This window comes from Crotalus tigris, unplaced genomic scaffold, assembly GCF_016545835.1.
Source record: "Crotalus tigris isolate CLP2741 ecotype Arizona unplaced genomic scaffold, ASM1654583v1 scf7180000017855.1216408, whole genome shotgun sequence".
NCBI classification, from domain to species: Eukaryota; Metazoa; Chordata; class Lepidosauria; order Squamata; family Viperidae; genus Crotalus; species Crotalus tigris.
Genome location: NW_024096677.1, coordinates 280,288 through 306,820, shown reverse-complemented (window position 1 = coordinate 306,820; position 26,533 = coordinate 280,288). Strand labels below are relative to the sequence as shown.

At 45.3% G+C, this 26,533-nt stretch overlaps 1 protein-coding gene across 7 annotated transcripts in view; it reads left to right on the top strand.

The window, feature by feature from the left end:
- Positions 1-26,533, top strand: part of CC2D2A (coiled-coil and C2 domain containing 2A) — a 226,121-nt gene that overhangs the window by 90,613 nt on the left and 108,975 nt on the right. For all 7 annotated transcript variants that reach the window (XM_039343481.1, XM_039343479.1, XM_039343478.1 and 4 more), the window contains 3 exons: positions 9,293-9,502; positions 21,095-21,201; positions 24,130-24,270. In XM_039343481.1, coding sequence (XP_039199415.1) covers positions 9,293-9,502; positions 21,095-21,201; positions 24,130-24,270 — 458 coding nt within the window. The remainder of the gene's footprint in view (positions 1-9,292; positions 9,503-21,094; positions 21,202-24,129; positions 24,271-26,533) is intronic.

The following is a 26,533-nucleotide window of genomic DNA, read 5'->3' as shown; positions in this document are numbered from 1 at the left end:
ATCCATTTTGGGGCTCCATGGAGTCAATATATGTTTTTCAAAAACAGCTTGGTCAGCTTCTGGGCAGAGGGAAGTCCCGAACAAGCGATGAAATGTGCTTGTTTGGAAAATAGATCAATCACAGTCCATATTACAGTGTTTCCCTTGTTCTCAGGCAACTCCACTATAAAATCCATGGCTATTTTCTCCCAAGGCTGGGAAGGATCAGCAACTTGTTGCAGCAATCCTGGGGGTTTTCCAGAATGTCTCTTCATGGCAACACAGGTGGCACAACTCTTAACATAACTCTCAATGTCTTTTTTCATCCCTGGCCACCAGAATTGCCTTCACACCAGATGCAATGTTTTCAAAAAATCCAAAGTGACATGCTTGAAATCTGAGGCCATGTGGGAGGTACAATTTAGAGCCCTTCCAGGCTAGTCCCCCCCTTAGGGTTAAAATAGATTTGTTTTCTTTGAAACAGGTGTCACTCTCTAATTTCTCTTTTAGTTCCTTCAGTAAGCAATTGTCAGGACAGGCAGGTGGTCACTGTGTTTGCGATCTGGTTATTATTTGAGAAGCAGATTGTGGCAGAGAAATAATGGAGTTAATTACTTCCTTTCGGTGGCTCTTTAACTGAGGCATTCTAGATAAAGCATCAGCCAAAAAATTCTTATCCCTTGGAAAACATTTTAAGGTAAAATTAAAATGGTTAAAGTACTGAGCCCACTGAACTTACTTCAGGGATAATTTGCATGGGGTTTTCAGAGCCTCCAAATTCTTATGATCAGTCCAAATACCTCAAAAGGTATTTCCCCCCCCTCGAAGAAATGACACCATGTTAGCAATGCCCACCAAACTGCAAAAGCCTCTTTCTCCCAAACAGCCCACCTCCTCTCAGTGTCAGTTAATTTTCGGGAAGTATAAGCGCAGGGTTGTAATTCCCCCCTGTGTTTTTTTTGTAAGAGAACAGCCCCCAGGGCCATGTTACTCGCATCGGCTTGAATGATGAATTGCTGTTCAGGGTCAGGGTGCTTAAGAACTGGTTCAGCTGCAAAGAGTCTCTTTTAGTTTCTCAAATGCAGCTTGGTATTCTAATGACCACTGCAATGGCTGACAAGGAGCTGACAAGGAGCTTTCTCCCTCCTTTTCCTGTTTTGAGTAAATCAGTGGTTGGCATGGTTATCTTCGCAAAAGAGGGAATAAATTGACGCTAAGAGTTGGCAAAACCCAGAAAGCTTTGAGGTTGCTTACGGGTTTGTGGAGGTTGCCATTCTAGTACACTTCTACTTTGGCGGGGTCCATCTCTATCCCCTCATTTGAAATCTGATACGCCAGATAATCAAGATGTGTCTGGTGAAATTCACACTTTGACAGCTTTGCATATAGTTTGGCTTTTAACAGTCTCTTTAGCACCTCATGGACCAATTTGATGTGTTCTTCCATGGATGGAAGGATGTCATCAAGATAAACTAAAAAACCCTTGTATAACTTATCATGGAGCACTTGATTTATCAATTGCATGAGTATAGCCGGGGGGTCCTGCAGCCCAAAATGTATCACTTTAAATTGGAAACTTCCCAAAGAGCAATTGAAGGCAGTTTTCCACTCATCCCCTTCCTTAATCCGGATTCGTTAATAAGCCTCTTTTAAATCCAGGTTGGTAATGATTTTTCCTTTAGCCAGAAGGGCTAATATGTCCTTCATCAGAGGAGGAGGTGCGCTCTACTGACAGCGTTTAACTCTTTAAAATCAACACATAATCTAAGTGACACATCTTTCTTCTTGTATAGCATGGGTGCAGCTATGCATGATTTGGCTGGCTGAATGAAACCTCGAGTTAAGTTTTTATCAATGTAAGTTCTTTCATCTCTCTGGGCATCATAAAGTACATCTTTGATTTTGGGAGCTTGGCACCAGGCAGAATTTCAATGGCACAGTCTGTAGCCCAGTGGGGGGGGGGAGGATGTCACATTCCTTCTCACTAAATGCTTCCGCCAAATCACGGTATTCAGTTGGGACAAGTTGAATCCTCAGCAGCTTTTTGGCTACAGTCTTTAGGGTTTCACAGGGCTCCCCTTGAATTTCGCTGATGGCAAGTGCCTTTATGTTATCATTAGCAGCAGGTGGGAGGAGTCCTGTCCCCAATCTTAACTTCTGCATTCCCTCCTCCCACCAGATATTAGGACACCATTTATCAATCCACGCTAGTCCCAGAATTACTGCTTCAGTCATCTTTGGAAGCACCACAAAACGGATGATTTCCCAATGCCGACCCATTTCCAAATGCACAGGTTCTGCTAGGTGCATGGCAGGGGTATCTCTGATGAGGGACCCGTCGGCTTGCTCAAACCGACGGGGCAGTAGTTTGACTCGAATGCCCAGTTTGATATGGTAGGTAGGTTAATTAAACATCAAGTGCACCATGAGTCTATTAGGACATTCAAGATCATACGGCCCCGTTTTGGGGACTATTGGCGGGAATGGCAAAGGCAGGAATGGGTTGACTCACCATGGGGTCCTCCTTGCCTTCCTTGTCACTGTCGTAAGGTGCCGGCATCTGCTGTGGCTCGGATCAGGTTTTGGCCTTGAGCTTGGTGGGAGGTGAGGCCTCAGTGATCGGGTCCTGATGTGCCCAGTTTGTCTTTTCTCTTCCCCCTCTGGGAGCTTTTGCCAGCTTTGTGGTGGCAACTTGCATGCTCCTGGTTGAGGTTTAGGAGATGGGCACTCCACAGCATGGTGACCCATCTGACTGCATCATAGCACTTGACAGGAATCCTGGCTGGTGCTTGGGAGAAGCTGGTGGTCACAGTGGCTTGGGAATGTTGGCCAAAAAGGTGTTTCTCCTGGATGCGCAGTGGCTTGGGCTCATCTGTGCTTGACTTTCTGGGGTGATCCAACTTGATGTCTAGCTTCAATGCCATGCTGTACCATTCACACAATAGGTTAGGAAAATCCCGAATGATGCAGGCTGAAAGTAAGTCATAGTCTAGCCCCTGCTTGAAGTAGTTGATCAGTGACCATTCTGGCCACTGCCCCAGCTGACCAGCAACTTTTCTGAATTCACAAATGAATTCCTTGGTGGGGTGGCCTCTTTGCTTCAGACAGTGGATCTCTTTCTCAGCCAGAAGGGCCTGGGATTAATCTTCAAAACAACCCCATGAATAGATTAACATCATGCAATTCAGGAGCCCCTTCATTGTGGAGGTTGGTCACCCAGCTGCTTCCCCCTCTAAATTTGCCACCACAGCATCCACCATCATAACACCACCCAGGTAGGCATAAGTATAGCGATCTAAATGAGCCCACATCTGATTTAGGAAGGTTAACCTCTTGGGGTCCCCATCAAAGATGGGTTTGATGGGAGGCGGCTCAAACCTGCACCTGCTGCTGGACAGCTTGTTGGTCCTGGGAACATGGCCAAACCACTCTCCTGACTTCCCTTGACTGGGCTCTTGAACTGGCATCTTGAGACCATGGCAGCGATCTTGGCTGGGATATAGGGTGAAACGGCACAGGCTCCAGTGGTCGGGCTGGGACTCAGATGAGGGGGGAGTTGGGTAGTTCTTAGCATTCCGCCTCCAAGGCACCCACCTCCTGGGCAATGGGAATGGTATCCTTTATCCTTTACCTCCAGCCTGCCAAGCTTCTCCTTCAGCTGTTCAAGTGAGGGGCTGTGGACCATGGACTGGAACCTCCACTCTCCGGAGTCCCATCCCATCGACCTCTTTCCTTTCTTGCAGTCCACAGATGAAGAACCCAGAGATGGCAGCAATAGGAGCTCCTCTCCGGTGGTTACAGGAGTGCTCCTGTGCTGAGGGGTAGCCTCGGTTTGACAGAGGTCCACCAGGATTATAGCTCCTTCCTGCAGTACCAGCTTCCCAGGTTGGATTAACCTGGCCTTCGGCCAAGCCCCTGCCAATGACACCTCCTTAGTGACTGGAACGCCAGCCTGCACGCCGACAGATGGAGTTCCATTGTAGCTAGCAGCAGTTTCACTCTTTTCCTCCATTTCAAATTTTCACCAAGTCTTTACCACTCTTCCAAAAGTAAGCCGGTAGGCGATCGGGATCCAGTCCCCCAAGAAAATGAAGCTTTATGAGACTTGGTTTAATGTCATGGTTCCGACAGACAGAGACGGATAAAGCAGAACTCCGAGGCTTGCAAATTTCTCAAAGAACATGTTTATCAGCTACCAAGTATTGGCACGGTCAAGACTGAAACCGAGTCTGAATACACAAATAACAATTTCCCAATACAAAGTTAAATGTCCCACCCATAAAACTATGCAAGCAACTATGTTCCCCAATATGATTATTTGGTGGACTTTTTCTGTAATGCCTAGTCCCTAGTCTTGGGAGCAGCCGATGATCTTGGTTCCCATGGGGCAAAAGATTATTTTGACTAATGAAACACCTGGGCAACCCTTCCCCCCCCCCATTCTATGTGGCAACTTAGAATGAGAAGGGAAATGGCTGCAGCCGTGCTCATTTGTAGAGTTGACAAAGGGCTTTAAAATTGAGGGGGAAGGTGACCAATCCTTAGGATCTTTAGGACCTAATCCCAAGCATAAACCTTAAAACAAGCAAACAATGAGGTAGGGAGTGATGGGAAGAAAAAAAAGTCAGAAATAAAGTAAGAGATATAGGAAGCATACGCAGGGTCAGCCATAAAGGACTCAAATGCCTATAAACAAATGCTCAACAATTGGGAAACAAACAGGGTGAACCTGAAGTTTTAATACACGAGGACAAGTATCAGATATAGTTGCCTTTACTGAAACTTGGTGGGATGAAACTCATAACTGGAATGTACTGATTGAAGGATACAAACTGTTCAAAAGAAACAAACCAAACAAAATAGGAGTTGTAATATATGTAAGATACAGTATCACTACATATCTACAGAAATGCACAAAACCAAGGATGAAAGCCTCCTAGATGGCATATGGGTCCATATACTGTAAAAGGAAAAAAGAATGTGACAGTTGTATACTACAGGCCACCTAATCAAGCACAAGAGATAAATGGCTTTTTGCTAACCAGTTAACAAATCAATATAGGAAATATGCCACAGTAGTAATGGGGGATTTTAACTACCCTGACATTGACTGGGAGACAAACTCTGCATTAAGTAGGAGATCGAATAGGTTCCTGACCTATCCAACAAATTTGTCATCCAAAAGTTAGAGAAAGGAACTAGAGGGACAGCTATACTGGACCTAGTTCTTACTAACAGAGAAGAAGTGATAGAGGGGGTTGAAGTTGCCAGAACTTTTGGGGAGAGTGACCATGTCATATTGGAATTCAATGTAATGCAAACACAAACAAAAGAACCTAATCAAACCAGTATCTTAGACTTTAAAAGAGCTGATTTCCACAAACTTAAAGAGATATTGGGAAGGATTCTATGGTGAAAATCTTAAAGAGGAATACAACTCAATAAACTTGGGAAACTCTGAAAAATATGATTATAAAAGCCCAGTTCAGCTCAATACTACTGAAAAAGAAAAACAAGAAATCCAAGAAGAAACCAGCATGGTTACACAAGGAAATCTCTGAAAAACTGAAAAACAAAAAGGATAAGTAGAAAACAATGGAAAGAAGGACACTTAACTAAGGCATAATACCAACAAATAGCCCGAACTTGCAAAGATGAAGTCAGGAAAGCAAATTCTCAGAATCAAGTAAGATTTGCAACAAATGTCAAAAATAATTTTAAAAATTTCAACATATAAAAAACAAGAAATAGTCAAGGCAACAATCAAGTCCACTAATGAGTAAATGAAGTAACAGGCAGCAGAGAGAAAGCAGAGCTACTTAATTCATGCTTAGCATATGTCTTCATGCAAAAAGATAATACACAGCTGAACCTACCAAAAACATAATCATAAAAAAGATAGGCACACAAATTAAAATAAGCAAGAAAATGGTCAGAGAACACCTGTCCGATTTTGATGAATATAAATCACCAGGATTTGGTGGATTACATCCCAGAATTCTGTAGGATCTGGCAGATGTGATAGTAGAACTATTGAACCATATTTTTTCAAAGATCCTGGAGCACTGGGGAACTATCAGAGGACTGAAAAAGAGCTGATGTGGTTCACATCTTCAAAAAAGAAAAAAAAAACTACAGACCAATCAGCTTGACATCAATACATGGGAAGCTCCTGTTAAAGATAATCAAGCAAAAGATCTGCGAACACCTAGAAGCAAGCAAAGTAATCAGAACCCCAACATGGGTTTGTAAAAAACAGATTCTGTCAAACAAATCTTATTTTTTTCTTTGATATAGTGACTAAATTAGTGGACCAGCGAAATGCTGTGGACATAGTATACCTGGATTTCAGTAAGGCATTTGACAAAGACCACGACCTACTTCTTCCTAAGCTAATGTGTGGAATAGACAACATCACCACCAGATGGATTTGTAATTAGCTGACAAGTCGCACTCAACGTGTAATCTTTAATGGAATTACATCTACATGGAGGCAAGTAAGCAATGGAATATCCCTAGGTTCTTTATGCCCTGTACTCTTCAACATCTTCATAAACTATTTAGATCAGGGAACTCATCAAATTTGTAGATGACACAAAACTGGCAGGAATAGCCAACACCCCAGAAAATAGGTTCAAGATCCAGATGGATCTCGATAGACTTAACCTATTTTTCAAAGTACCAGAAGGCAACACAAGAAACAATGGGTGGAAACTGATCAAGGAAAGAAGTAACCAAGAACTAAGAAGAAATTTCCTAATAGAATAATTAACCAATGGAATGGCTTGCCTTCAGAAATTATAGATTCTCCATCACTGGAGGCTTTTAAGAAAAGATTGAACAGCCAGTTGTCTGAAATGGTATATGGTCTCCTGCTTGAGCTGGGAGTTGGACTAGAAGACCTCCAAGTTCCCTTCCAACTCAGTTATTCCATATTATTCTGTAACCCCATTTGCCAGATGTCAGCTCATCCAGGTTGAGACCAGACATTTTATAAAACAGAAGCATAATATGCACTTGATTCTTCAGTCAAGGTTTTATTTATGGCTTTATTCCATGGGCCTCCATAAAAGGCCAAAGCTTCCTTTTCAGTAGAAATGGCTACTATTAAGGTGATCAACTTTTTTACAATGAAAAGGAGGACATAAATAAATTGAAGAAAAATTATCATAAATAAAAGAAACATTTTATTCATTGCAACAATAATACAGAATACACTATAATATGATACATGCATAATAAAAAAACATTTGTAACAATAACATTTTATATTGTAATTATGCTTACATGCCGCGCCCCCGCCCACAGCCGCCCCGCCAGCACTGCTGCCCCACCATGTAGAGCAGGCCCCGCGGCTCCCAAAGCACCAGCTGCGCCAGGGGGGCAGCCCGCCATCAACACACCCCACCTGCAGCCGCCTCACCAGCACCACCGCCCACCCTGCACAGCCCTGTGTAGAGCAGGCCCTGCGGCTCCCACAGCACGGGGGGCAACCAGCCACCACCGCCCCTCACACACCCCCGCCCGCAGCAGCCCCTCTGCCCCTGCCTCTTGCGCCTGCAGCCATTATTGCCCTAGCAGGGCCGAAGATCAAGAGTGGCGTCTCCGCTCCAGTCTCTTCCAGGTATCTTTGGGACTAACTAGGAGATGGTGTAGTTGGGTAGCAGGAGGGGTGCAAAGTTCCTGCCAATTCGCCTTTGCTGCAGACAACTTACAGGGGCAAAGTTTGCTGGCCGGGTGTTTTGGTACACTCAGCAGCAATTCCTATTGGCTTTTGAAAGCCAATAGGGGGAGTAGCACAGTTCATGCAAAAGTTGAAAAAAAACCATCAAAAAAGGTACTGGAACGCAATTCTGAGCATCCTATGAGAAAAAAAAAGCCCTGCAGATTAGTCTTCAAATATCGAAAAGGAGGACATGTAGGAGGACACTTTTTGAGGGAGGACAGAACTTAAAAAAGGAGGACTGTCCTCCCTAAAGGAGGACGGTTGGTCATCTTACTACTATATTACTACCATGTTTCTCCAAAAGTAAGGCCTACACCAACAATAAGCCCTAGCTTGATTTTTGGGGGTGGGCCTAATATAAGCCCTATCCCAAAAAAATAAGCCCTAATTTTGGGGCGAGGCACACCCCTAAAAATCAAGCTAGGGTGGGGGTGGGGGTGAAGTTGCTCCATCCACCCCATACCTACTTAGCTTGCAGCCAGGCCTCTCCTTGCCAGCCCACTTCTTCCGAGGTCTGTTCTACAGCCAGGACTCCATTTCTCAGCCACAGGGCTTTCCAGAAGGCCTGTGCAGCTGTGCACCAAGCTATGGTTTGAATCCATAGCTCGGTTCTGCAAGACCTTAGCAGCTGTGCACCAAGCTATGGATTGAATCCATAGCTTGGTACTTGGCTGCTTAGGCCTTCTGGAAAAGGCCTCCTGACTGCAAAATGCAGGCCCGAATGCAGCTGTAGAACTTTGGCCCCAGAAGAAGTGGACCGGCTGGGTGGGGCTGTCGCTGCCAGAGGTGAAGTAAGGCCTACCCCGAAAATAAGACCTGGTGCCTCTTGAAGGCAAAAAAATTTAAAAATAAATAAGACCCGGTCTTATTTTTGGGAGAACACGGGTATGATGCTTCTCATCTTTCCTATTACCTATCCTTATCTTCTTATGACTATAACTTTGCTACTTGTATCTTACAATTTATATTGTTTATTTTTTTTTGTACCCTAAGTATGATTTATGTTGTTTGCTTAGCTAGTACTCTATGACTATCACTTGTGATTTATGATGAAGTGTTGTAATTTCATGATTTATGATGAATGTATTTTCATGTTGTATATGATCATGATTATCACTATTACTTGTATGTACACTGAGAGCTTATGCATCGGAAACAAATTCCTTGTGTGTCAAACCACACTTGGCCAATAAAGAATTCTATTCTTTAGTACCAAGATTGACAACACCCAGGACAGGGCCTAGAAACTAGTAAACATGGAGCAAGTAGCCTTACTTTGACATTTGTCTGTGACCTTATTTCCACCTTGAGAAGCCACTACCTTTTTGAACAGAGGTCATGCTCAGAAGTTCTTGATAAATGTCAACTTCACATTATATTTAACTTATCCTTAGGCATCAAGGAATATTTATTCCTACTTTGTTAGTCTTTGGTATGCTGTAGTTAATCTCATTATGTGTTAAATGAGCCAAAGACTCAAGCCTTGGGCTGAAAAGAAAAGCCTCCAAATTAGTTGATTATATTTGATCTGAAGTCTTATTCTATCATACCTCTGTGTGAATATAGTTGCTTAAATTTTTATTTTAGGCTCTAAAAATGAGACTTACAAACCAGTACATTGTTGGAAATGATGACCCACAAAGTTGCTTTCAGTTGGATATTGATATTTCAGGATTAATATTCATGCATCATCCTTGCTTTAGCCGTGAACATATTCTGGCAGCAAAACTGGGTCAATTATTTGATCAGTACCACTCCAGAAAACAGAGAAATCTTACTAGACTCCTTACAGATAAGGTAATTTTACAATTTTTTTCAGTTTGCAAATGTGTAAATAAAATAGAAATTGACATTTTTGTACAGAAGTCTATATTTGCAAATGTTATATGCAAATGTTAAAATATATTTATCGTTGAATACCAGAAAATCTACTTCTGTTATTAGATTAAAAACTATATACTGCTAACTACTTGTGCTTGCCAAACTTTACTGACTCATTAGCTCAGCTGTGATATTATGGGATGTATGTACAGATTTTGGTTTAGAATAAATGCAAAACACTCTAAATCAGTGGTTCTCAACCTTTTTAATGCCGCGACCCCCAACCGGTCGTAAGTCGAGGACTAAACCAGTCGTAAGTCAAGGACTAAACCGGTCGTAAGTCGAGGACTACCCAACTGGTCGTATGTCGAGGACTTTCCCTGCCCGGGAGCGCTGCACATGCGTGGTGCCGCCCCCTGCGCCGGCCGAGGCGTAGCTGGCAAGCGGCAGAGATGGAGCAGGCCGACCACTGGCTGGGCCACCTGCTGGCCCAGCCCAAGGCAGGTAAGGCACCCGCCGGAAAAGGGGAAAAATATGGCGGACAGCCTTGCTTGGCGACTCCCGTGAAATGGTCGATCGACCCCAAATGGGGTCACGACCCATAGGTTGAGAACCGCTGCTCTAAATGAAGAAGAATCTACTTTTGAATGCTTGATTGCCTATAAACAATTGGGTAGGGGTTTTTTTTTTTGGTTTTTTTAGGAGTAGTTTATTTGGACAGATTTAATCAACCAAAGTCTTTCAGTTTGAGCTCAACACACTGAATATTTGTTTAGTTTATGGTATTTCTCTGCCACTTTTCTATAATAGATTGTGCCAAAATCGGCTAACATCAAATATTATATATAAAAACACACCAAACCAATTAATTATAAAATGCATAACAAATTGAGATGGAACAAAACCAACTACTCCCATCCAGTATAGGTAGTATTCAACTTACAATAACAGTTGAGCTCAAAATTGATGTTGTTAAGTGAAACATTTGTTGTGAATTTTGCCCCATTTTATGACTTTTCATGCCACAGTTGTTAAGGGAATCACTGCAGTTGTTAAGTGAATCTGACTTCCGCATTGACTTTGCTTATCAGAAAGTTGCAAAAGTTGATCACATAATCTTGGGACTTTGCAACCGTCATAAATATGAATCAGAAGAAATTAAACATTGTACTACTGATCATGGGACCATGAGGATACTGCAATGGTCATAAGTGTGAAAAGCGGTCATAAGTCACTTTTTCACTGCCATTGTAACTTTAATGGTCACTAAACAAACTGTTGTATGTTGAGGACTATCTGTATTATAATTATTTGATGTATCACCAAAACAGTTCTCAAATTTATGGTAAATAATGCGCAACCCAACTTCTGCTGTTAATTAGTTTATTGCTATGCTCTGATTTTGTGGTAGTATCTTTGTCAAAAAGCATTGAAGAAAGTTAGGTCTCTAAAACATTGTCAAACAGTAGGATTCTTTAAATACAGCAAATAATAGAATCTTAGAATTGGAATAGACTTTTGGGTCATCTAGTCCAGGGCTTTTCAACCTTTTCACCCATTGTACCACTTTTAGGATAAGGCAACATCCGGGTACCACCACTCATCCAGCAAGGTGTCAAAAACCTGACCCCCGCCCCCAAAAAGGAAAAAAAATGATAAAGTACAGGCAGTCCTCGACTTACAACAATTCGCTTAGTGACTGTTCGAAGTTACAATGGCACTGAAAAAAGTGACTTATGACCATTTTCAACTGATGACTGTTGCAGCATCCCCAGGGTAATGTGATTTACATTTGGATGCTTGGCAACTGATTCATACTTATGACATTCACTGTCCCAGGGTCATGTGATCACCTTTTGCAACTTTTTGACAAACAAAGTCAATGGCGGGCTCATCACTCAGGTTGCAGGATGCTTGTGTGGGGGGAATCCCTGGGTCTCTAATGGAGGGGGGTGGGACCGGGGTGGGTGCCCTCCCTCTCTCCCATTGTCCTTTCCTTCTTTCCTTCCTTTCTTCCCTCCTTCTTTGTCCCTTCCTCCTTCCCTCCCTCCTTCCATTGTCCATCCTTCCCTCCCTCAGGTTGCAGGATGTCTGTGGGGGGGAATCCATGGGTCTCTGGTGGTCTCTGGGACTGGGGCGGGTGCCTTTCTTCCCTCCCTCTCTCCCATTGTCCCTTCTGTTGAGTCCTTGCCGAAAAGCAGACACGAGAAGCAGTTGTAGTTCTCAGGTTTTCTTTTATTCTGTGTTCAGCTTACAGGTGAAGGCTTCAGCAACGCCCAAAAGCTCCCAGCCTCTTATATAGGCAATTCCCGGGTCAATGTGTTACTTTTCCCGCGCCAGCACCCGCGCATGCGCACAGGCGCTGGCGACAGCCTGTCTGGTCCCGGGCAGCTTGCACCTGCCCGGGACTGCCTGCAAATGCCCCGAGCCCGTTTGCAAGGCTCGGGACATAACACCCCTTTCCCCCGGGCTAAGACTACTACCAACATACAATTGTTTCTTGATGCAGTGTTCTATTCCCCAGTGCTCCTACTGTTTACTGGCTTTTGTTTAGCCAGCAAGGTTATGTAATCCTCTAAGTACTTAGGAGATTTCCTTGCTCTCTGTGACCTTCTCAGCTCTGGGTTTCTGACAGGTGTTCCCTGACTGAGGGGAGACGTGAGCCTGTTCTCCTTATCATGCCTTGGTGCCTTCCAAGGACTGTGCCCCAATGCCTGGCCTGCTTGCTTGCCCACCGGGCTCGTCAGGCCAGGGCTTCTGTCACTTTGTGACCTGGTTGACCCGCCTAGCTGTAGGCCCTCGGGCCCCTTGAAGTGATAGCCACTGCTGGGCGTCTCTGTAGAACCTCCTAGGTCCGTCCAAGACCTGTCAGGAGGCTGTCCATCCCCTAAGCCCCGTTCTATGTCCGGGCTTGTGTAGGTTTCTGTGCCTTCCCAAAACTCAGTTGCTCCCTGATTTGGGCTAGAGGTGTTATGGTCGGGACTTGGTTCCTCGACCACCTCCCTGTATGTTTGACCCCCTGTAGGACTTGGGGTAAGGTCAGGCCAACTCTGGGGATTATGTGCCAGCTCTCTTGCGGGGTATGCTTTATTGGGACGCTCCCGGGTATCCTCCCTGACTGGAGTGCTGTGTGGTGTAGATGGATAGTGATTGTGCCCCCGGGGTGACTCCCTGGCTGGAGTAGGCGTGAATGCCTGATGATTGGGTAAGCCCCATGAATTCCTGTTTGGGGCACTCGCGGAATCTTGGAATGGGCCGTTTGTGGCTCCATCATTGGAGGTGGGCAGCAGCTCGTGCTCTTCCCTTTGCTCCAAAGGGTCCCCCTCCCCCCCTGGAAAAGACCCAGGAGTCTCAGCTGGAAGATCCCGCCTAGGGCGGAGTTGGTCGATGTGCCGGCGCAGGACACGACCGTTGTCCAGGGCTACCTCGTAGGATAGAGGACCTGTGACCCTGGAAATAGAAGCGGGGACCCATGTATGACCAGGCCCGTAATTGCGAGTCCAAACCGGGGCACCCACAAGTAGTTGTCTAGGTGCCCTAGGATGTGAGGTAGACGAAGGCAGTCTGTCCGGATGCAACCAGTCAAGCTTCGTAGTAAGTTTGCGCCCCCAGCGAAGTTCAGCTGGGCTTCTCCCTGTAGAAGTGGACGGTGTGGTGCGGTAAGAAAGGAGAAAGTCATGCCAGTCCCCATAGGTGAGTCTTTTCAAGGCGTCTTTTGTGATGCAGACCATGCGTTCAGCCATGCCGTTGGTGGACGGGTGGAAGGGTGCAGACGTGGCATGACGAATCATGTTAGCCTGTAAGAAAGCTTGGAATTCGGAGGAAGTAAATTGAGGGCCGTTGTCAGACACGATGACATCTGGGAGCCCGTGTGCAGCAAAAATCCCCCTCAGTACCTGGATAGTCTTTGCAGTGGTGGTGGATGAGACAGGTACAAACTCAAGCCATTTTGAATGACTGTCAACGAGGACCAAGAAGAACTGGCCCTGAAAGGGCCCAGCGTAGTCAATGTGCACCCTAGACCATGGGGACTGTGTATCCTCCCATCTATGCACAGGAGCTTGGGGCATCTCTGGGCGAGAGCGCTGGCACAGGTGGCATGCATGCACCTTAGCCTCAATGTCCTTATCTAAACCAGGCCACCACAAGTGGCTGCGCGCAAGGGCCTTCATGCGAACAATGCCAGGATGACCCTCGTGGAGGGACTCTAAGATCCTAGTCCTCATTGAGGTGGGAATGACAACTCTGTTTCCCCAAAGCAGACAACCCTGAGAAGTGGACAACTCGTTCCTTTTGGACCAGAAACTCTGAAACTCAGGACTAGGGCAGTGCTCAGGCCATCCAGACAAAACCCAAGAAAGGACACGTGAAAGTGTGTGATCTGTGCCTGTTTCAGCGGCGACATCCCTGGCATTCAGAGGGGACTCGGGCAAGGCTTGGATGGATAGAATGTTGACAGCTGGCGCAGGGTCAGCTTCTACTACTGGCAGGGGCAATCTACTGAGGCCATCAGCATGGCCCATTTCTTTCCCAGGCTTGTGGAGTAAGGAAAAATCATATGCAGACAGAAAAATAGACCACCTAAGCATTCTAGGGGAAATGATTTGGGGAGTTTGTTTACGTGTGGTAAACAGTCCCAGCAGAGGCTTATGGTCAGTGAAGACCGTGAAATGCCTGCCATACAAAAAATCATGGAATTTTTTAATTCCAGCAACAACAGCCAGAGCCTCCCTGTCTATCTGAGCGTAGTTGCGCTCAGCAGAAGACAGTGTTCTGGAGTAATATGCAACAGGAACCTGAGTTCCATCAGACCTGAGGTGGCTCAGGACGGCTCCTACCCCGTAAGGGGAAGCATCACAAGCGATGCACACAGGAAGGGACTCATTGAAGTGTGCAAGTACACTGTTAGAAGTGAGTAAGGCCTTGACCTCATTGAAACTAGCCTCATGTGTTTGTGACCACTGCCACACTGCTTGTTTGTCTAATAGCCTGTGAAGAGGCTCAGCTACACTAGCTTTATGTGGAAGAAAGGAATTGTAGAAATTCAGGAGGCCCAGAAAGGCCTGAAGTTCGGCCTTAGACTTTGGCCTAGGTGCTTCTAAAATGGCAGTTAGTTTGGATTCAGCGGGGTGAATCCCAGCAGCATCAATTTTGAACCCCAGAAATTCAGTATAAGGCACCCCAATTTTGCATTTGTCTTTTTTGAGCTTGAGGCCTGTTTTCCTGAACCTTAACAGAACAGCCCTTAGCCTTTCAGCTAGAATGTATGTGGAGTCTCCTGCAATTAAGACATCATCAAAGTAGGGGCAAACCCCCGGTATGCCCTGTAGTGTGTTTTCCATTACGCTTTGGAAAATCCCAGGAGCGACATTCACTCCAAACTGTAGCCTTTTTACCTTAAAGGCTCCCCTGTGGGTCACAATAGTCTGAGCTATAACAGCATCATCATCAACAGGCAGCTGTTGATACGCTTGAGCTAGGTCAAGCTTTGCAAAAACGCGCCCCCCCTTGAGGGAGGCCAGAATATGACTGACCACAGGAACAGGATAGGCATGTTGCTGCAATGCCTTATTAAGAGTGCATTTGTAGTCAGCACAAATGCGAATGTCCCCATTTGCCTTTAGAGGCGTGACAATGGGGGTCTCCCAAGGGCTGGAATCAACAGGTTCTAGGATTCCCTGTTGGATCAGTTTGTCTAACTCAGTGTCAATTTTACTCTTTAAAGCAAAAGGGACCCTTCTTGCTTTAATTCTAATGGGAGTGACAGTGGGGTCTAGTTTTAAGGACACAGGGGGTCCCTTGAATGTGCCCAGCTGGGGGCTGAAGACATCTGCAAATTCTTTGCAGACTTCCTGTAGGTCGAGTGTTTGTAAGCTGTTGAGCCCCGTGACGTGTATCCCCAAGGCTTCAAACCAATCGAGTCCTATGAGACTCGTTCGTTCACCCCCTACTACTAATAGGTCTAGTGGACCTTCAAAATTCTTATACTGTACGTTAAGGGTGGCCTCCCCCTTAACACACACTCTCAAATTTTGAAAGTCTGTTAACACAATGTCAGAAGGCCTTAATTTAGCCTGAGTTCCACTGCCGGAACAAATCTTCCTAAATGTATGTAAGGATATGATTGAAAGGGCAGACCCCGTGTCTAGTTCCATAGTTAATGGAACCCCTTGTAGCTTCACCTTGAGTGACAGCTTTTTCTTGATGGGCTTGTGTGTGCCTGTCCTGAAGATGCTCCTTCGCGAAGCGCAAAAACCTACCCTATTCTGGCTGGGGACCCTGGTACCTTTCAGGCGCAGTTCTTCCTGAGGTTGTACCTTTCGTCGGCCCAGACACACAGCTGCAATATGTCCTTGTTTCCCGCACGCCCGGCAGATAGCGGAGCGGAACTTGCAGTCGGTTCTCCTGTGGCGACCTCCACAGCCGATGCACTTGAGGGGAGCTGAAGAGCTTCCTTTCTGATTCCCTTCCTTCGCGGGGTGGAGGCGGTCGACTTCCTCGTCCGGATCCTCCTCGGAGTTCCCTTGGACGTCCTCTTGGTGCACGGATGCAACATCTGGACTGTTCCTGATCGGCTGCATGCTCTTGACGGCGCCGCCTGCTGCTTCTTCTGTGGTGACCTCTCTTAAGGCATCTTGGAAAGACAAGTCTTCTTTGGCGAAAAGCCTCTGTTGTAAATCTCGATGCCTTAAACCGCACACGAATCGGTCCCTCAGTCGTTCTTCGAGGTCCTTGAACTCGCAGTGCTTGGCGGCCTTCCTCAATGCAGCGATGTACTCTTTGGCCGACTCTCCGGATCGTTGATCCCTCTGCTCGAAGGTGTGGCGCCATGCGATGACGGATATCTTGGGCTGGAAGTGCTCCTTCAATAGCTTCTTTAGATCTGCGTAGCTGACAGACTCTAATGGAACAGGTGCTGCAAGGTTCTCTGCGATTTCGAAGACGTCTTGGCCGCAGACACAAAGCAGGGTGGCAGCCTTCAAGCTATCTTCCCTCACTTGGTTCACCTTGAGGTAGTTTTCCACCCTGGCTACGTAGGAGTCCCACCGCTCTGGATGTCAGACGTCGAACTCCGAAAACCTTCCAACCTTTGCCATCTTCTGGAGACGGGTCTATCAGCCAGCCTACCCCCGAATGCACACTGGATTGGCGGGTAGCTGCCGAGTCAATTCCGTTCCGCCGCTCAGGACTCACTTGGGTAAGCTTACAACTCTTCCTTTCCAGACGATGTAAGGCATCCCACCTTCGTCGCCAGTGTTGAGTCCTTGGCGAAAAGCAGACATGAGAAGCAGTTGTAGTTCTCAGGTTTTCTTTTATTCTGTGTTCAGCTTACAGGTGAAGGCTTCAGCAACGCCCAAAAGCTCCCAGCTTCTTATATAGGCAATTCCCGGGTCAATGTGTTACTTTTCCCGCGCCAGAACCTGCGCATGCGCACAGGCGCTGGCGACAGTCTGTCTGGTCCCGGGCAGCTTGCACCTGCCCGGGACTGCCTGCAAACGCCCCGAGCCCGTTTGCAAGGCTCGGGACATAACACCTTCCTTCCTTCCTTCCTTCCTTCCTTCCTTCCTTCCTTCCTTCCTTCCTTCCTTCCTTCCTTCCTTCCTTCCCTCTGTCCCTTCCCTCCCTCCCTTCCATTGTCCTTCTCTCCCTCTCATTGTCCCTCCCTCCCTTCCTCCCTCCATCACTCAGTTTTAATTTCTTCGATGGTGATTCCTTTGCTGAATCACTTCCCTTTTGTGATTGCGCTCGGTGCAGCCGGGAGCCCAGCACAGCTGCTGTTCTTCTGCAGGGGATGGAGAGCGCAGGCAGCGGAGGAGCGCACGGGGGCAGGGAAAGAGCCATAGCTGCCGGACTCCCTTTGGTGCGTTGCAACCCCCAAGTGAATCCCGCCTGGCTACATTCTTTGCAGCCGAAAGAAGAGCTTCAATCCCACTTCCCCTTCGCTCCGGCTGGGTCGGTTTTTGCGAGATCTAACCCGCAAGGCCAGCAGGCTGGCTGGGGTTTTTGGGGTGGAGACATGTGAGCCTTTGTCCGTCTTCTTGAATCCGGCTTTGATCCCGCTTCCCCTTCGCTCTGGTCAGGTCCGTGAATGCCAGATTCAAGAAGACGGAGGAAGGCTCACACGTCTCCACCACAAAACCCCCAGCCAGCCTGCTGGCATTTTGAACCACCCTAGGATTAGAGCTGGCATTCCTCTACACTTCCCCTTCGCTCTGGCCGGGTCCGTGAATGCCAGAAGAAGCAAAGAAGCGCCAATCAGCTGGAAAGCAGGCAGATCCTGGCACTTCCCCTTGAGTCTCCTGGTACAAGCCGGTTTGGTGATCTGGGCTTCTTCCGTTGTCACTTCCCCCTTCCCATTCTCCCCTCCCTATTTCCCACCATTTGATACGCAGGTGTGGATTGCCCCAAATGCTTCCCCCTTCCCTTCCTCTTTGAGGGTAGGAGTCCTGCAAGGTGCCAGGCTAATGATGGAGATCCTGACAGACTAGAGGTGGCATGATAGCACTGTTCCAATATTTGAGGGGCTCAACTTATTTTCCAAAGCACCAAAAGGCAAGATAAAAAACAATAATTGGAAATTAACCAAGGAGAGAAGCAACCTAGAACTAAGGAGAAATTTCTAACAGTGAGAGAAACCAATGGAACAGCTTGCCTTCAGAAGTTGTGGATACTCCATTACTGGAGGCTTTCAAAAAAACACTGGACAACCATTTGTTTGAAATAGTATGGGGTCTCCTGCTCAAGAAGGGGGTTGGACAAGAAGACCTCAGAGGTCCCTTTCAACTCTAATGTTCTAAGTTCTAAATAATATAAAGTAAAATAGACCAGGTGATCTCAGAATTGTAGGCATGGCATGTATGGTCTATTTTACTTTATATTATTTATGACAGTTGCAGTGTCCCTGGGTTGTGTGATCCCCTTTTATGAACTTCTGACAAGCAAAGTCAATGGGGAAGCCAGATTCACTTAAGAACTGAGTTATTAACTTAACAGCTCCAGTGGTTCACTTAACTGTGGCAAGAAAAGTTGTAAAATGGGGCAAAATTATTTAACAATTTTCTTGCTTAGCAATAGAAATTTTGGGCTCAATTGTGTTCGGAACTTGAGGATTACTAAATGTCATTTGTTTTTGCATGCAATACAAAGACTTGACACCCCCCCCCCCTTACTAAAGGCCTTTCCCTTTAGCCTTGTGGTTGGTATTAGGGTGCATGCAGAAAGCCACTTTGCAAAATTGGTATTGCTTTCCCAAATTCAAGACTTTTCAGTTTCATGCCAAATATCTTCTGAGCTGCCAGTTCCAGCCCTCTGATTGTTAAAACTGTTTATTCAGGAACCGGGAAGGAAAAAGTGTTCTTTGCAACACTTTTTAAGGGATCTCGAAAAAGATCCTGTGATTAAACTGGAATCTGTCTGGCACAATTGACTGGGTCCCTTGGGGACATTCAAGCTGGCAATGCAAATTTTAGAGGCTCTTCTCTTAATCTGGGTTTGCTTGAGGCTTGTGATCCAGACATGAAAATTAGAGGCTCCAGCTCAGATCTTTTACAGATAGCCCTTGATTTACAAGCATTTGGTTAGGGACTGTTCCTTTTTATAATGGCACTGAAAAATGTGACTTACAACCAGTTTGCACACTTACGACTAGTCCTGGCACTTATGACCATCACATCCCTATGGTCATGTGATCAAAATTCAAGTACTTGGTAACTGGCATGTGTTTGTGATGATTGCAGCATCCCAGGTTATGCGATCACCGTCTACATGACTTTCCCAGCCAGCTTTGGACAAACAAAGCCAATGTGGGAAGCCATATTTGCTTAAGGAACACATAAGTCACTAAACAATTGCAGTGATTCACCTAACAGCTGTGGCAAAAAAGGGCATAAAGTCAGGTGTGACTCATTGAATAGCCATCTGGCTTAGCAATGGAAATTTTTATTCCAGTTTAAATTGAGAACTATATTTGCTATGTCAATTTTCTCTTTCTTTCTTTCTTTCTTTCTTTCTTTCTTTCTTTCTTTCTTTCTTTCTTTCTTTTCTTTCTTTCTTGGAAAGAATGTAAAAAAGGAAAAGAAAGGGAGGGAAGAAAGGGAGAAAGAAGGAAAACAGTGAAGAAAGAAGGAAGGAAGAGGGAGGAGGGAGAGACAGGAAGGAAGGAAAAGAAATAGAAGGAAGAAGAGAAGAAAGAGAAGGAAAGAAGGAGTATAAGATTCTGCTGTCTAAGACATCTTGAAATAACAGTCAGTAACAGTTTCATGATCCTCTCCTCTTCCCAAAGATTTTCTCCCAAATGGAAAGATATTTTTCCTGTCCTGCCACAGCAATGAATGTGGTCCCTACATCACAACCATCCTTCAATTGAGAAAACTGAGAATTTGGAGTAGGTTGGACAAGGAGAGAAACAACCATCAAGTGGCAAAAAAAAAATTAAAAGTGCACCTCCCCAGGCTTTTTCCAATGCTTCTGCAATCACCTGCTGCCCAGCTGCGCACCACGCCCCCCCAACTGCCTGCTGCCTCCCCCCCCTCCCCCCCGCAGTGCCTTTGCATCACTGCCACCTGCAGCTGCACACTGCCTAATTAGCTGCTGGGAGGGCAAGATAGTCCCATGCAGCAACTCGCCAGAGTAAAAATGTGCCTTGGGGAATCGGCAGGATGAAGGGCTGGGTGTGAAGAACTGGGGGGAGGGGCGTTGGTGGGAGAAGAGCACAAGCAGAGGATGAAAGGTCACTGTGGGTCGGCTACAGCAGGGAGCTAGGAGAGAAATGGGCGCTGCCAAGGGTCAGAGCCTAATAGTCCCGTTCCACCAGACAAATGGCTGCCCAATTTTTTGGACGGGTCCTGCAACTTCATGGCTTGAAACATAATAATACATATCCTGTCCTCTAAAACAGGGGTCCCCAATCCCCAGTCCGTGGACTGGTACCGGGCCGCAGTATGCCAGCAACCGGGCTGCACAAACAAGAAAAGTCCCATCCGTGAGATGCAGGCAGCACACAAAACCACACACACTCCAGTCCGTGGAAAAACCTTTCTCCATGGAACCAGTCCCTGGGACCCAAAAGATTGGGGACCTCTGATCTAAAATGAAATATGTTGAATATTCAGTCTTTGAAGTGCTGTTGAAATAAGTTCAGTCTTTGAAGTGCTGTTGAAATAAGTTCAAGTAAACTCTCAAATGAATAATAGATGTTATTTAAGGTTGAATTCTGAAAAGATTTAAATACCAAGTTTGCTTTGTATGAATGATTCATTGTCTTCTTTGCTTTTAGGTATTTGATAGATAATATTGGTTAGAATTATAAATCTTGGCCTTCAGAATTGGGAAGAATATAATTTACAATAAAAGCAACAATAAAGGCGAGATAACATTAAAAAATAATAAACTGTCAAAAATCATATTTTCCATGTTCTTCCCAGGTTTATTTTGGAGAATGTTTCTGGCATTTTCATAGAAAAGCAGGTCTATCAAGATTGCTAGTAATAAGGAAAAATACAGAAGTATAATTGCTTAATATGGTGGTACAAACAGATCACACTAATATTTATAAGCTTATTTTTTTAGCTTCATGCTCTCAGAAATGCTTTACAAAATATTTTGGATACTGCCAAAAGTGGAATTCCAAATTTAGTAGTCCAACAAAGCATAACTGAATATAAGCTTGAAATAAGGTGAGTAGATTAATAGTTGTTCTATTATTCATTCTGTAAATTTTAAAAAATTGTTCAGCTGAAAAAGGGGTTGTTGGAAAAAAAACTGAATCATGCTCTAATAAAAGGCAATGAACTGTTGTCATTGGAATTTTGTAAGAACCTCTTTTTTCCATGAGATGTTTCAAGTATTTATTTTGTAAGGCAGATCTTTTTGTTTAATTGAAATTACATAATGGCCAGCCTGCAGAAGGTTTATGACTCTCTCCTAAGTTCCTCTTTGTGTAACCATCTGCTATGATAAAACACCTTTTATTTATGTCCTTCTGTGCCATTTTTGGGAGCAACTAGAATGGCAGGAAGAAAGAAATTTTATGGGGACAAATCAGGTGGGATAGCCTGTCAGATCTTCAACTGTCCTGCAATTGTCAATATTCTTCCTCCTTTTTTCCCTTCTATGGGAGAACTAGGAGGGTGTAGGACAAATCATTGTGACCAGATAGGCACGAATGGGTGAGCATGGCTGGGTGGGCAGATGAGTGGGTGTGGTCAGGCCGGCATGGATAGATGGCTATGGGCAGGTGGGTGCACCAGGTGGGCGTGGCTGTCTGGGCACAGCCAAGTCAATGCGGAACAAGTAGCCTCAGCCAACTGGATGTGTGGACAACTCAGCACCTCACCAGCTCCTTGCATACTTGAACTGCCAGGAACCAAGCATGGAGCCAGGAACCATTTTGTCCCACTTTAGTGCTGCAACCTCAAAGGGAGAGAAATCTGTGAAGCCTCCCGGAGCCTGCCCAGGACCCTGACAGTGGTCAATCCGCTGCCCCCAAGAACAACTTCCCTGTCATCTTTCTCCTCCTCCTCCTCCTCCTCCTCCTCCTCCTCCTCCTCCTCCTCCTCCTCCTCCTCCTCCTCCTCCTCCTCCTCCCGGACTAGAGGCTGTGAAGATCTGGGTGAAGAGGAACCAGCTCTACCTGAATCCTAACAAAAGGGAGGTTTCAGCCCACCTGGGTGTTGAGACCTAACGTGTTTTATATCTTTCCCCAGGAAGACAAAACATTATCTTCTCCAGATCTTGCTGTCTATAGTTGTGGGAGTGAAGAACTGAGCTTTCTCCACCATTCCCCTGTCATTTCCAAATAAGCAGAAGATCTGGCTGGGGGTTGGGGGGGGGATCTGGGAGCTATTTGGTCTCAGCCCAACAGCCATTGCTAAAGGCAATAGTGGGGTGGGCAGGAGGAAGTGAGTGGCACGATGAGCAGGGGGGGTAGGTGGGAAGTTGCCCCCCGCCCTGCCAAAGCTCCTCTTTTGTGAGCATGTCGGATGGACCAAGGCCTCCTCACCCACCAAGGAGAAGAGAGATCTGCACAAGTTGAGAATATTTTTGCACCAATCTGGAGATTCAGCAGGCACACTGTGGCATGTAAAAAATCACCCCAGAGAATAGAAATCCATTGTGAAAATATATCTTGGCAAATATGCAAACACACACACACACACACACACACACACACACGCTTGCAGGGAAACCTTGAGGTGAATCTATGTCACTAGAGATGGGGAGGCACTAAGGACATCCCAAAGTTGAGATCAAAGGGACGGAGGTGGGGCCAGGATGTTTCCAAGCTTCTAGTCCAGCAGAGGAAGAGAAGGATTAAGAGGAGGAAGAGGGTGATAGGAAAGTTGTTCTCGAGGACGGCGGATTGAATACCACAGGGCTCCTATGAGGTCCCACTTCAACTAACCACCCAAGAAAGCAGAACTCTTGAAACAGGCGTTGTCTCAAAAGGATACTTTTATTAGGGGTCAGTGACAGTAGGAAAGTCAAGGCGAGATCTGGGGAAAAGTCATAATGTCCAATTGAAATCCAGCCAATCCACAGGTGATCTGATGAGCGGGTAACTGGCACAGTTGGCGCACATCTCAAGGTCTTCTCCAGTTTTGTTTCTCTGCAATCATCTCCCTGATAAAGGGAGACATATTCCTATCTCAAGGGAATGGAGGGAGGAGGGGAATATAGAAAGCGAAGGTTAACCCAAGCACATGCAAACTTCCCCTCCCCCCAACAGAATGGCAGGCCCCAAAAGCAGAATATATGGCTAAGGAAAGGGAGAAGGGGTTTTGGGTCCTGACAGCTCCAATGTGGGTTCCAGGAGGCTTTGTGGATTTCTCTCACTTTGAAGTTGTGGTGCTGGGGTTGAACGAAACGGTGCCTGGCTTGGCACTTGATACCCAACCGTCCAAGCTAACCTAGTTGCACCCACTTGGCTATGTCAAGTCATTTGTGCTGAGTCATCTGTCCACCTGGCCACGCTTACCCATCTGCACTGACCCATCCATGCCAACCTTGCCACTGTGAGTCATCTTATTCCAAAAGTAGGAAGGGTTTTGCTTGAGACATTTTCTCAATTGTAGTTCTGGCCTAGTTTCAGATTTATTTATTTTTAATCAGAATGTGGTTTTGGCTATGGCTCTTCCTTCTGTTCTTCAAGATTATTCCTCCTGCCCATTCCTCTGTCTTCTATAAGCATTGAACCTCTGAGACCACATCTTGCTTGGTCCTAAAGATTTTGCCAGTTTTCAGGGAAGCTATGGGTGAAATAAGGTAGAGGCTGTAATGGAAATAGGGAGTGTCAGCTCTGCTTCACTGGTAGTTTCTGCTTGAGTAAGATGGCACCATGTTTCTGTAGAGAGAAAATCTTGACTGCACCTGTATTGCATTCTGCCACTATCCAAAGGGACTTATTTTATTATGTTCGTAGAAAACTAATTTACATCCTGTTGGCAACCTGGTTATTAATTGATTTGGGATTCGATCTGACCTGCTACATTATAGCTGACTGGTTATAGTCATTTTTTTCAATATTGCTAACTTGTTATTTGATGTCAATTACTATATATATATATATATATTCCCTGCAATGAAATGTCTGTATTTGTGAGCAGGAAAACAAGAAGACTTCGCAATAATGAACAAGAAAAAGACCAAGCATTGCTGAAAGCCATGATCAAAGTGTGGAAAGAAATAAAATTCCTGCGTGATTTTCAGAAGTTTATTAACACACCTCTGAAGCTCTTCATAAGAAAGTATGCTTTTTCCAGGAATTACATCGTTTCGTATATTAAATTTAGGGTGTTTCTGCATTCATTAGTTCTGACTTAAATCTAAGGCTTGGATCTCATTGAAATGATATAGTTCTGCCTCATTGAAGCTTAAAAACAGAGAGCTACATAACTGGATGCTTTTCCAGAACAAAAAGTTAAAATTTCCTCCAGGAAAACTAGCTCTGCCCAGGTTGGACTGAGAATTTCCTCTTGTCATCCAAGTCAATTGATCAAGGGGCTGAATTTGAATAAAAGCAATAGTTAAGCATGCTATGTGCCCCTTAGGCAGTTGTATAAACTGCCACAGAACAGAGGCTAGTAAAGAGCTAGCTTAGTAAAACTCATAGAGTTGTTATGGGAGTATAATTAGAAATTCCCAAGAAAATTATTTTGAACCCTTAGAAAAAAAAGGCAAGTTATGTAATTAATCCCTATCCCCCCTAAATGTGAAGCACCGTTTATAACAGCTATGAAGTTGAAGAAACCCAGTAAAATAGTTGTTTGTATATAAGCAATTGTTTGCATATCTGATATTTAAACAGTGGAACAATCTATGTAGGGAGATCTGCCTGCAAAGGAGCAAAAAAATATTTTGCTTAGATTTATAGTCTTATTCTATGTTATTTGAATATTCATAATAGGCATGCACACATTTGCATTTCTCAGCCTCTTTGGGGAAAAATGATACATGGGAACAACATTGCAGCCACAAATTAGGACTTCTCAAAGAATATTGCAGCAAATTGCTTATTTGTAAGGCAGAGAGCGCTCCTTTCCCTAAATATAAAGTTATTCTCAATTGTGCAAGGTGTGTTTAATTGATCCCTCCTCTCTTCTCCTCAGTGAGATACAACAGTGATGGAACTTTGCTTGAGAAATATGTTTCTATTTGACAACAGGGCACAATTTAAAAGAAAACAAATTGATTGTTGGATGTCAGAACATCTGAAACAGCTTTGAATTAAATGCATGATTTCCCTCCAAACTCAGGATAAAATGCTAGTATGGAAGGTGTGGTTAAATAGTTGTTTGAAGACAGAACATTCTCCAGCATGATAGATGTAGCATCCACCGATTGGGTAATCAAAGCCCTCCTGCTCAGATTTAGACTAAGACCAAACTTTAGCCATGCCTCCCTTGGGCGCTCCTTTCCCAGTTTTGTCTTAGTCTATGCGCAGAGAGGACACAGTTTTGTTAGCTCCTCAGCAATTGTTAGTTTAAATAGTGTAGCATTAGGATTGTTAATATAGCTTCCTGTAGTGTACTCTTTACATAATTTTTGTTTTTTTAGTAAAGGACAGTGAATTAGCAACCTTGGAGAGTTGCTTTCCAGAGGGCCTAATTGGCCTCGTGGATCGTTGGAGCTTTGCCGCTGAGGCAGTTTTCAGCTCAGAGTATCTGTTCAGCACACTGAGGGAGGCTTCCCTTGTGTGTGATAACAATTTTTATTGCCAGCGTTTCTGGAGAATTCAGCCGATTACCAGAGCTTCTCTCTTGCCTCGTGGCCACGAGGCTCTATCCAGGATCGCACAGAGACCCCCCCAGGCTGCAGAATCACAAGTAGTTTGTGGTGCCTTATAGCTGTAAGGGGGGAAGTGTGTGTAAGGTTCCCTCTGTCTTTTTGCCTGCCTGAACGGGGACTTCAAAGACGAGGCTGGAGAAGCTGTCTTACAGCTCTGACTAAGAGGAGAGGCCATTTTTAGGCACAAAGAAGACCTGCGGCCGCCATTTTGAATTTGGTGCTGGGCGTGGTCGCCATTTTAAGGTTGCTGTTTGCCTCCAATTCAGGCCTAGCATTAATGACTCACTGCGTTGGGTCCTCTTGGGGGTTTAGCTGTTGTTTCTTCGACGCATTGCTTCTCAGAGATTGATTACAAAAGTAAAATAAAATAAGATAAAATAAAATAAAAATAATAATAACAATAATAACACCTATTATCTTAAATTGTGGGGTTCCTGACCTGTTCTGTTTAGCTCCCGGCGCTGTGCCGGCAGGGCCCAGCAGACAGTTTTAGACAGCTGTTCTGGCTGTTTGCCATTGTGGTTGTCTTAGGGCGTGGGAAGCTTCCCTCCCGGACAACTTGATCTGCGTAGTTACCCCCACCCCAGGGCTTCTCCTACCTGGAAAGCCTGGGCACAATGGCAGATGGTGAGTCTCCTCAGGCTTTGCAGGGTTCTGATATTCCCCCCATTCAAGCAAAATGCAGATCCTCTGATTCAAATACAGGGGGGAAGAAAAAAGCTA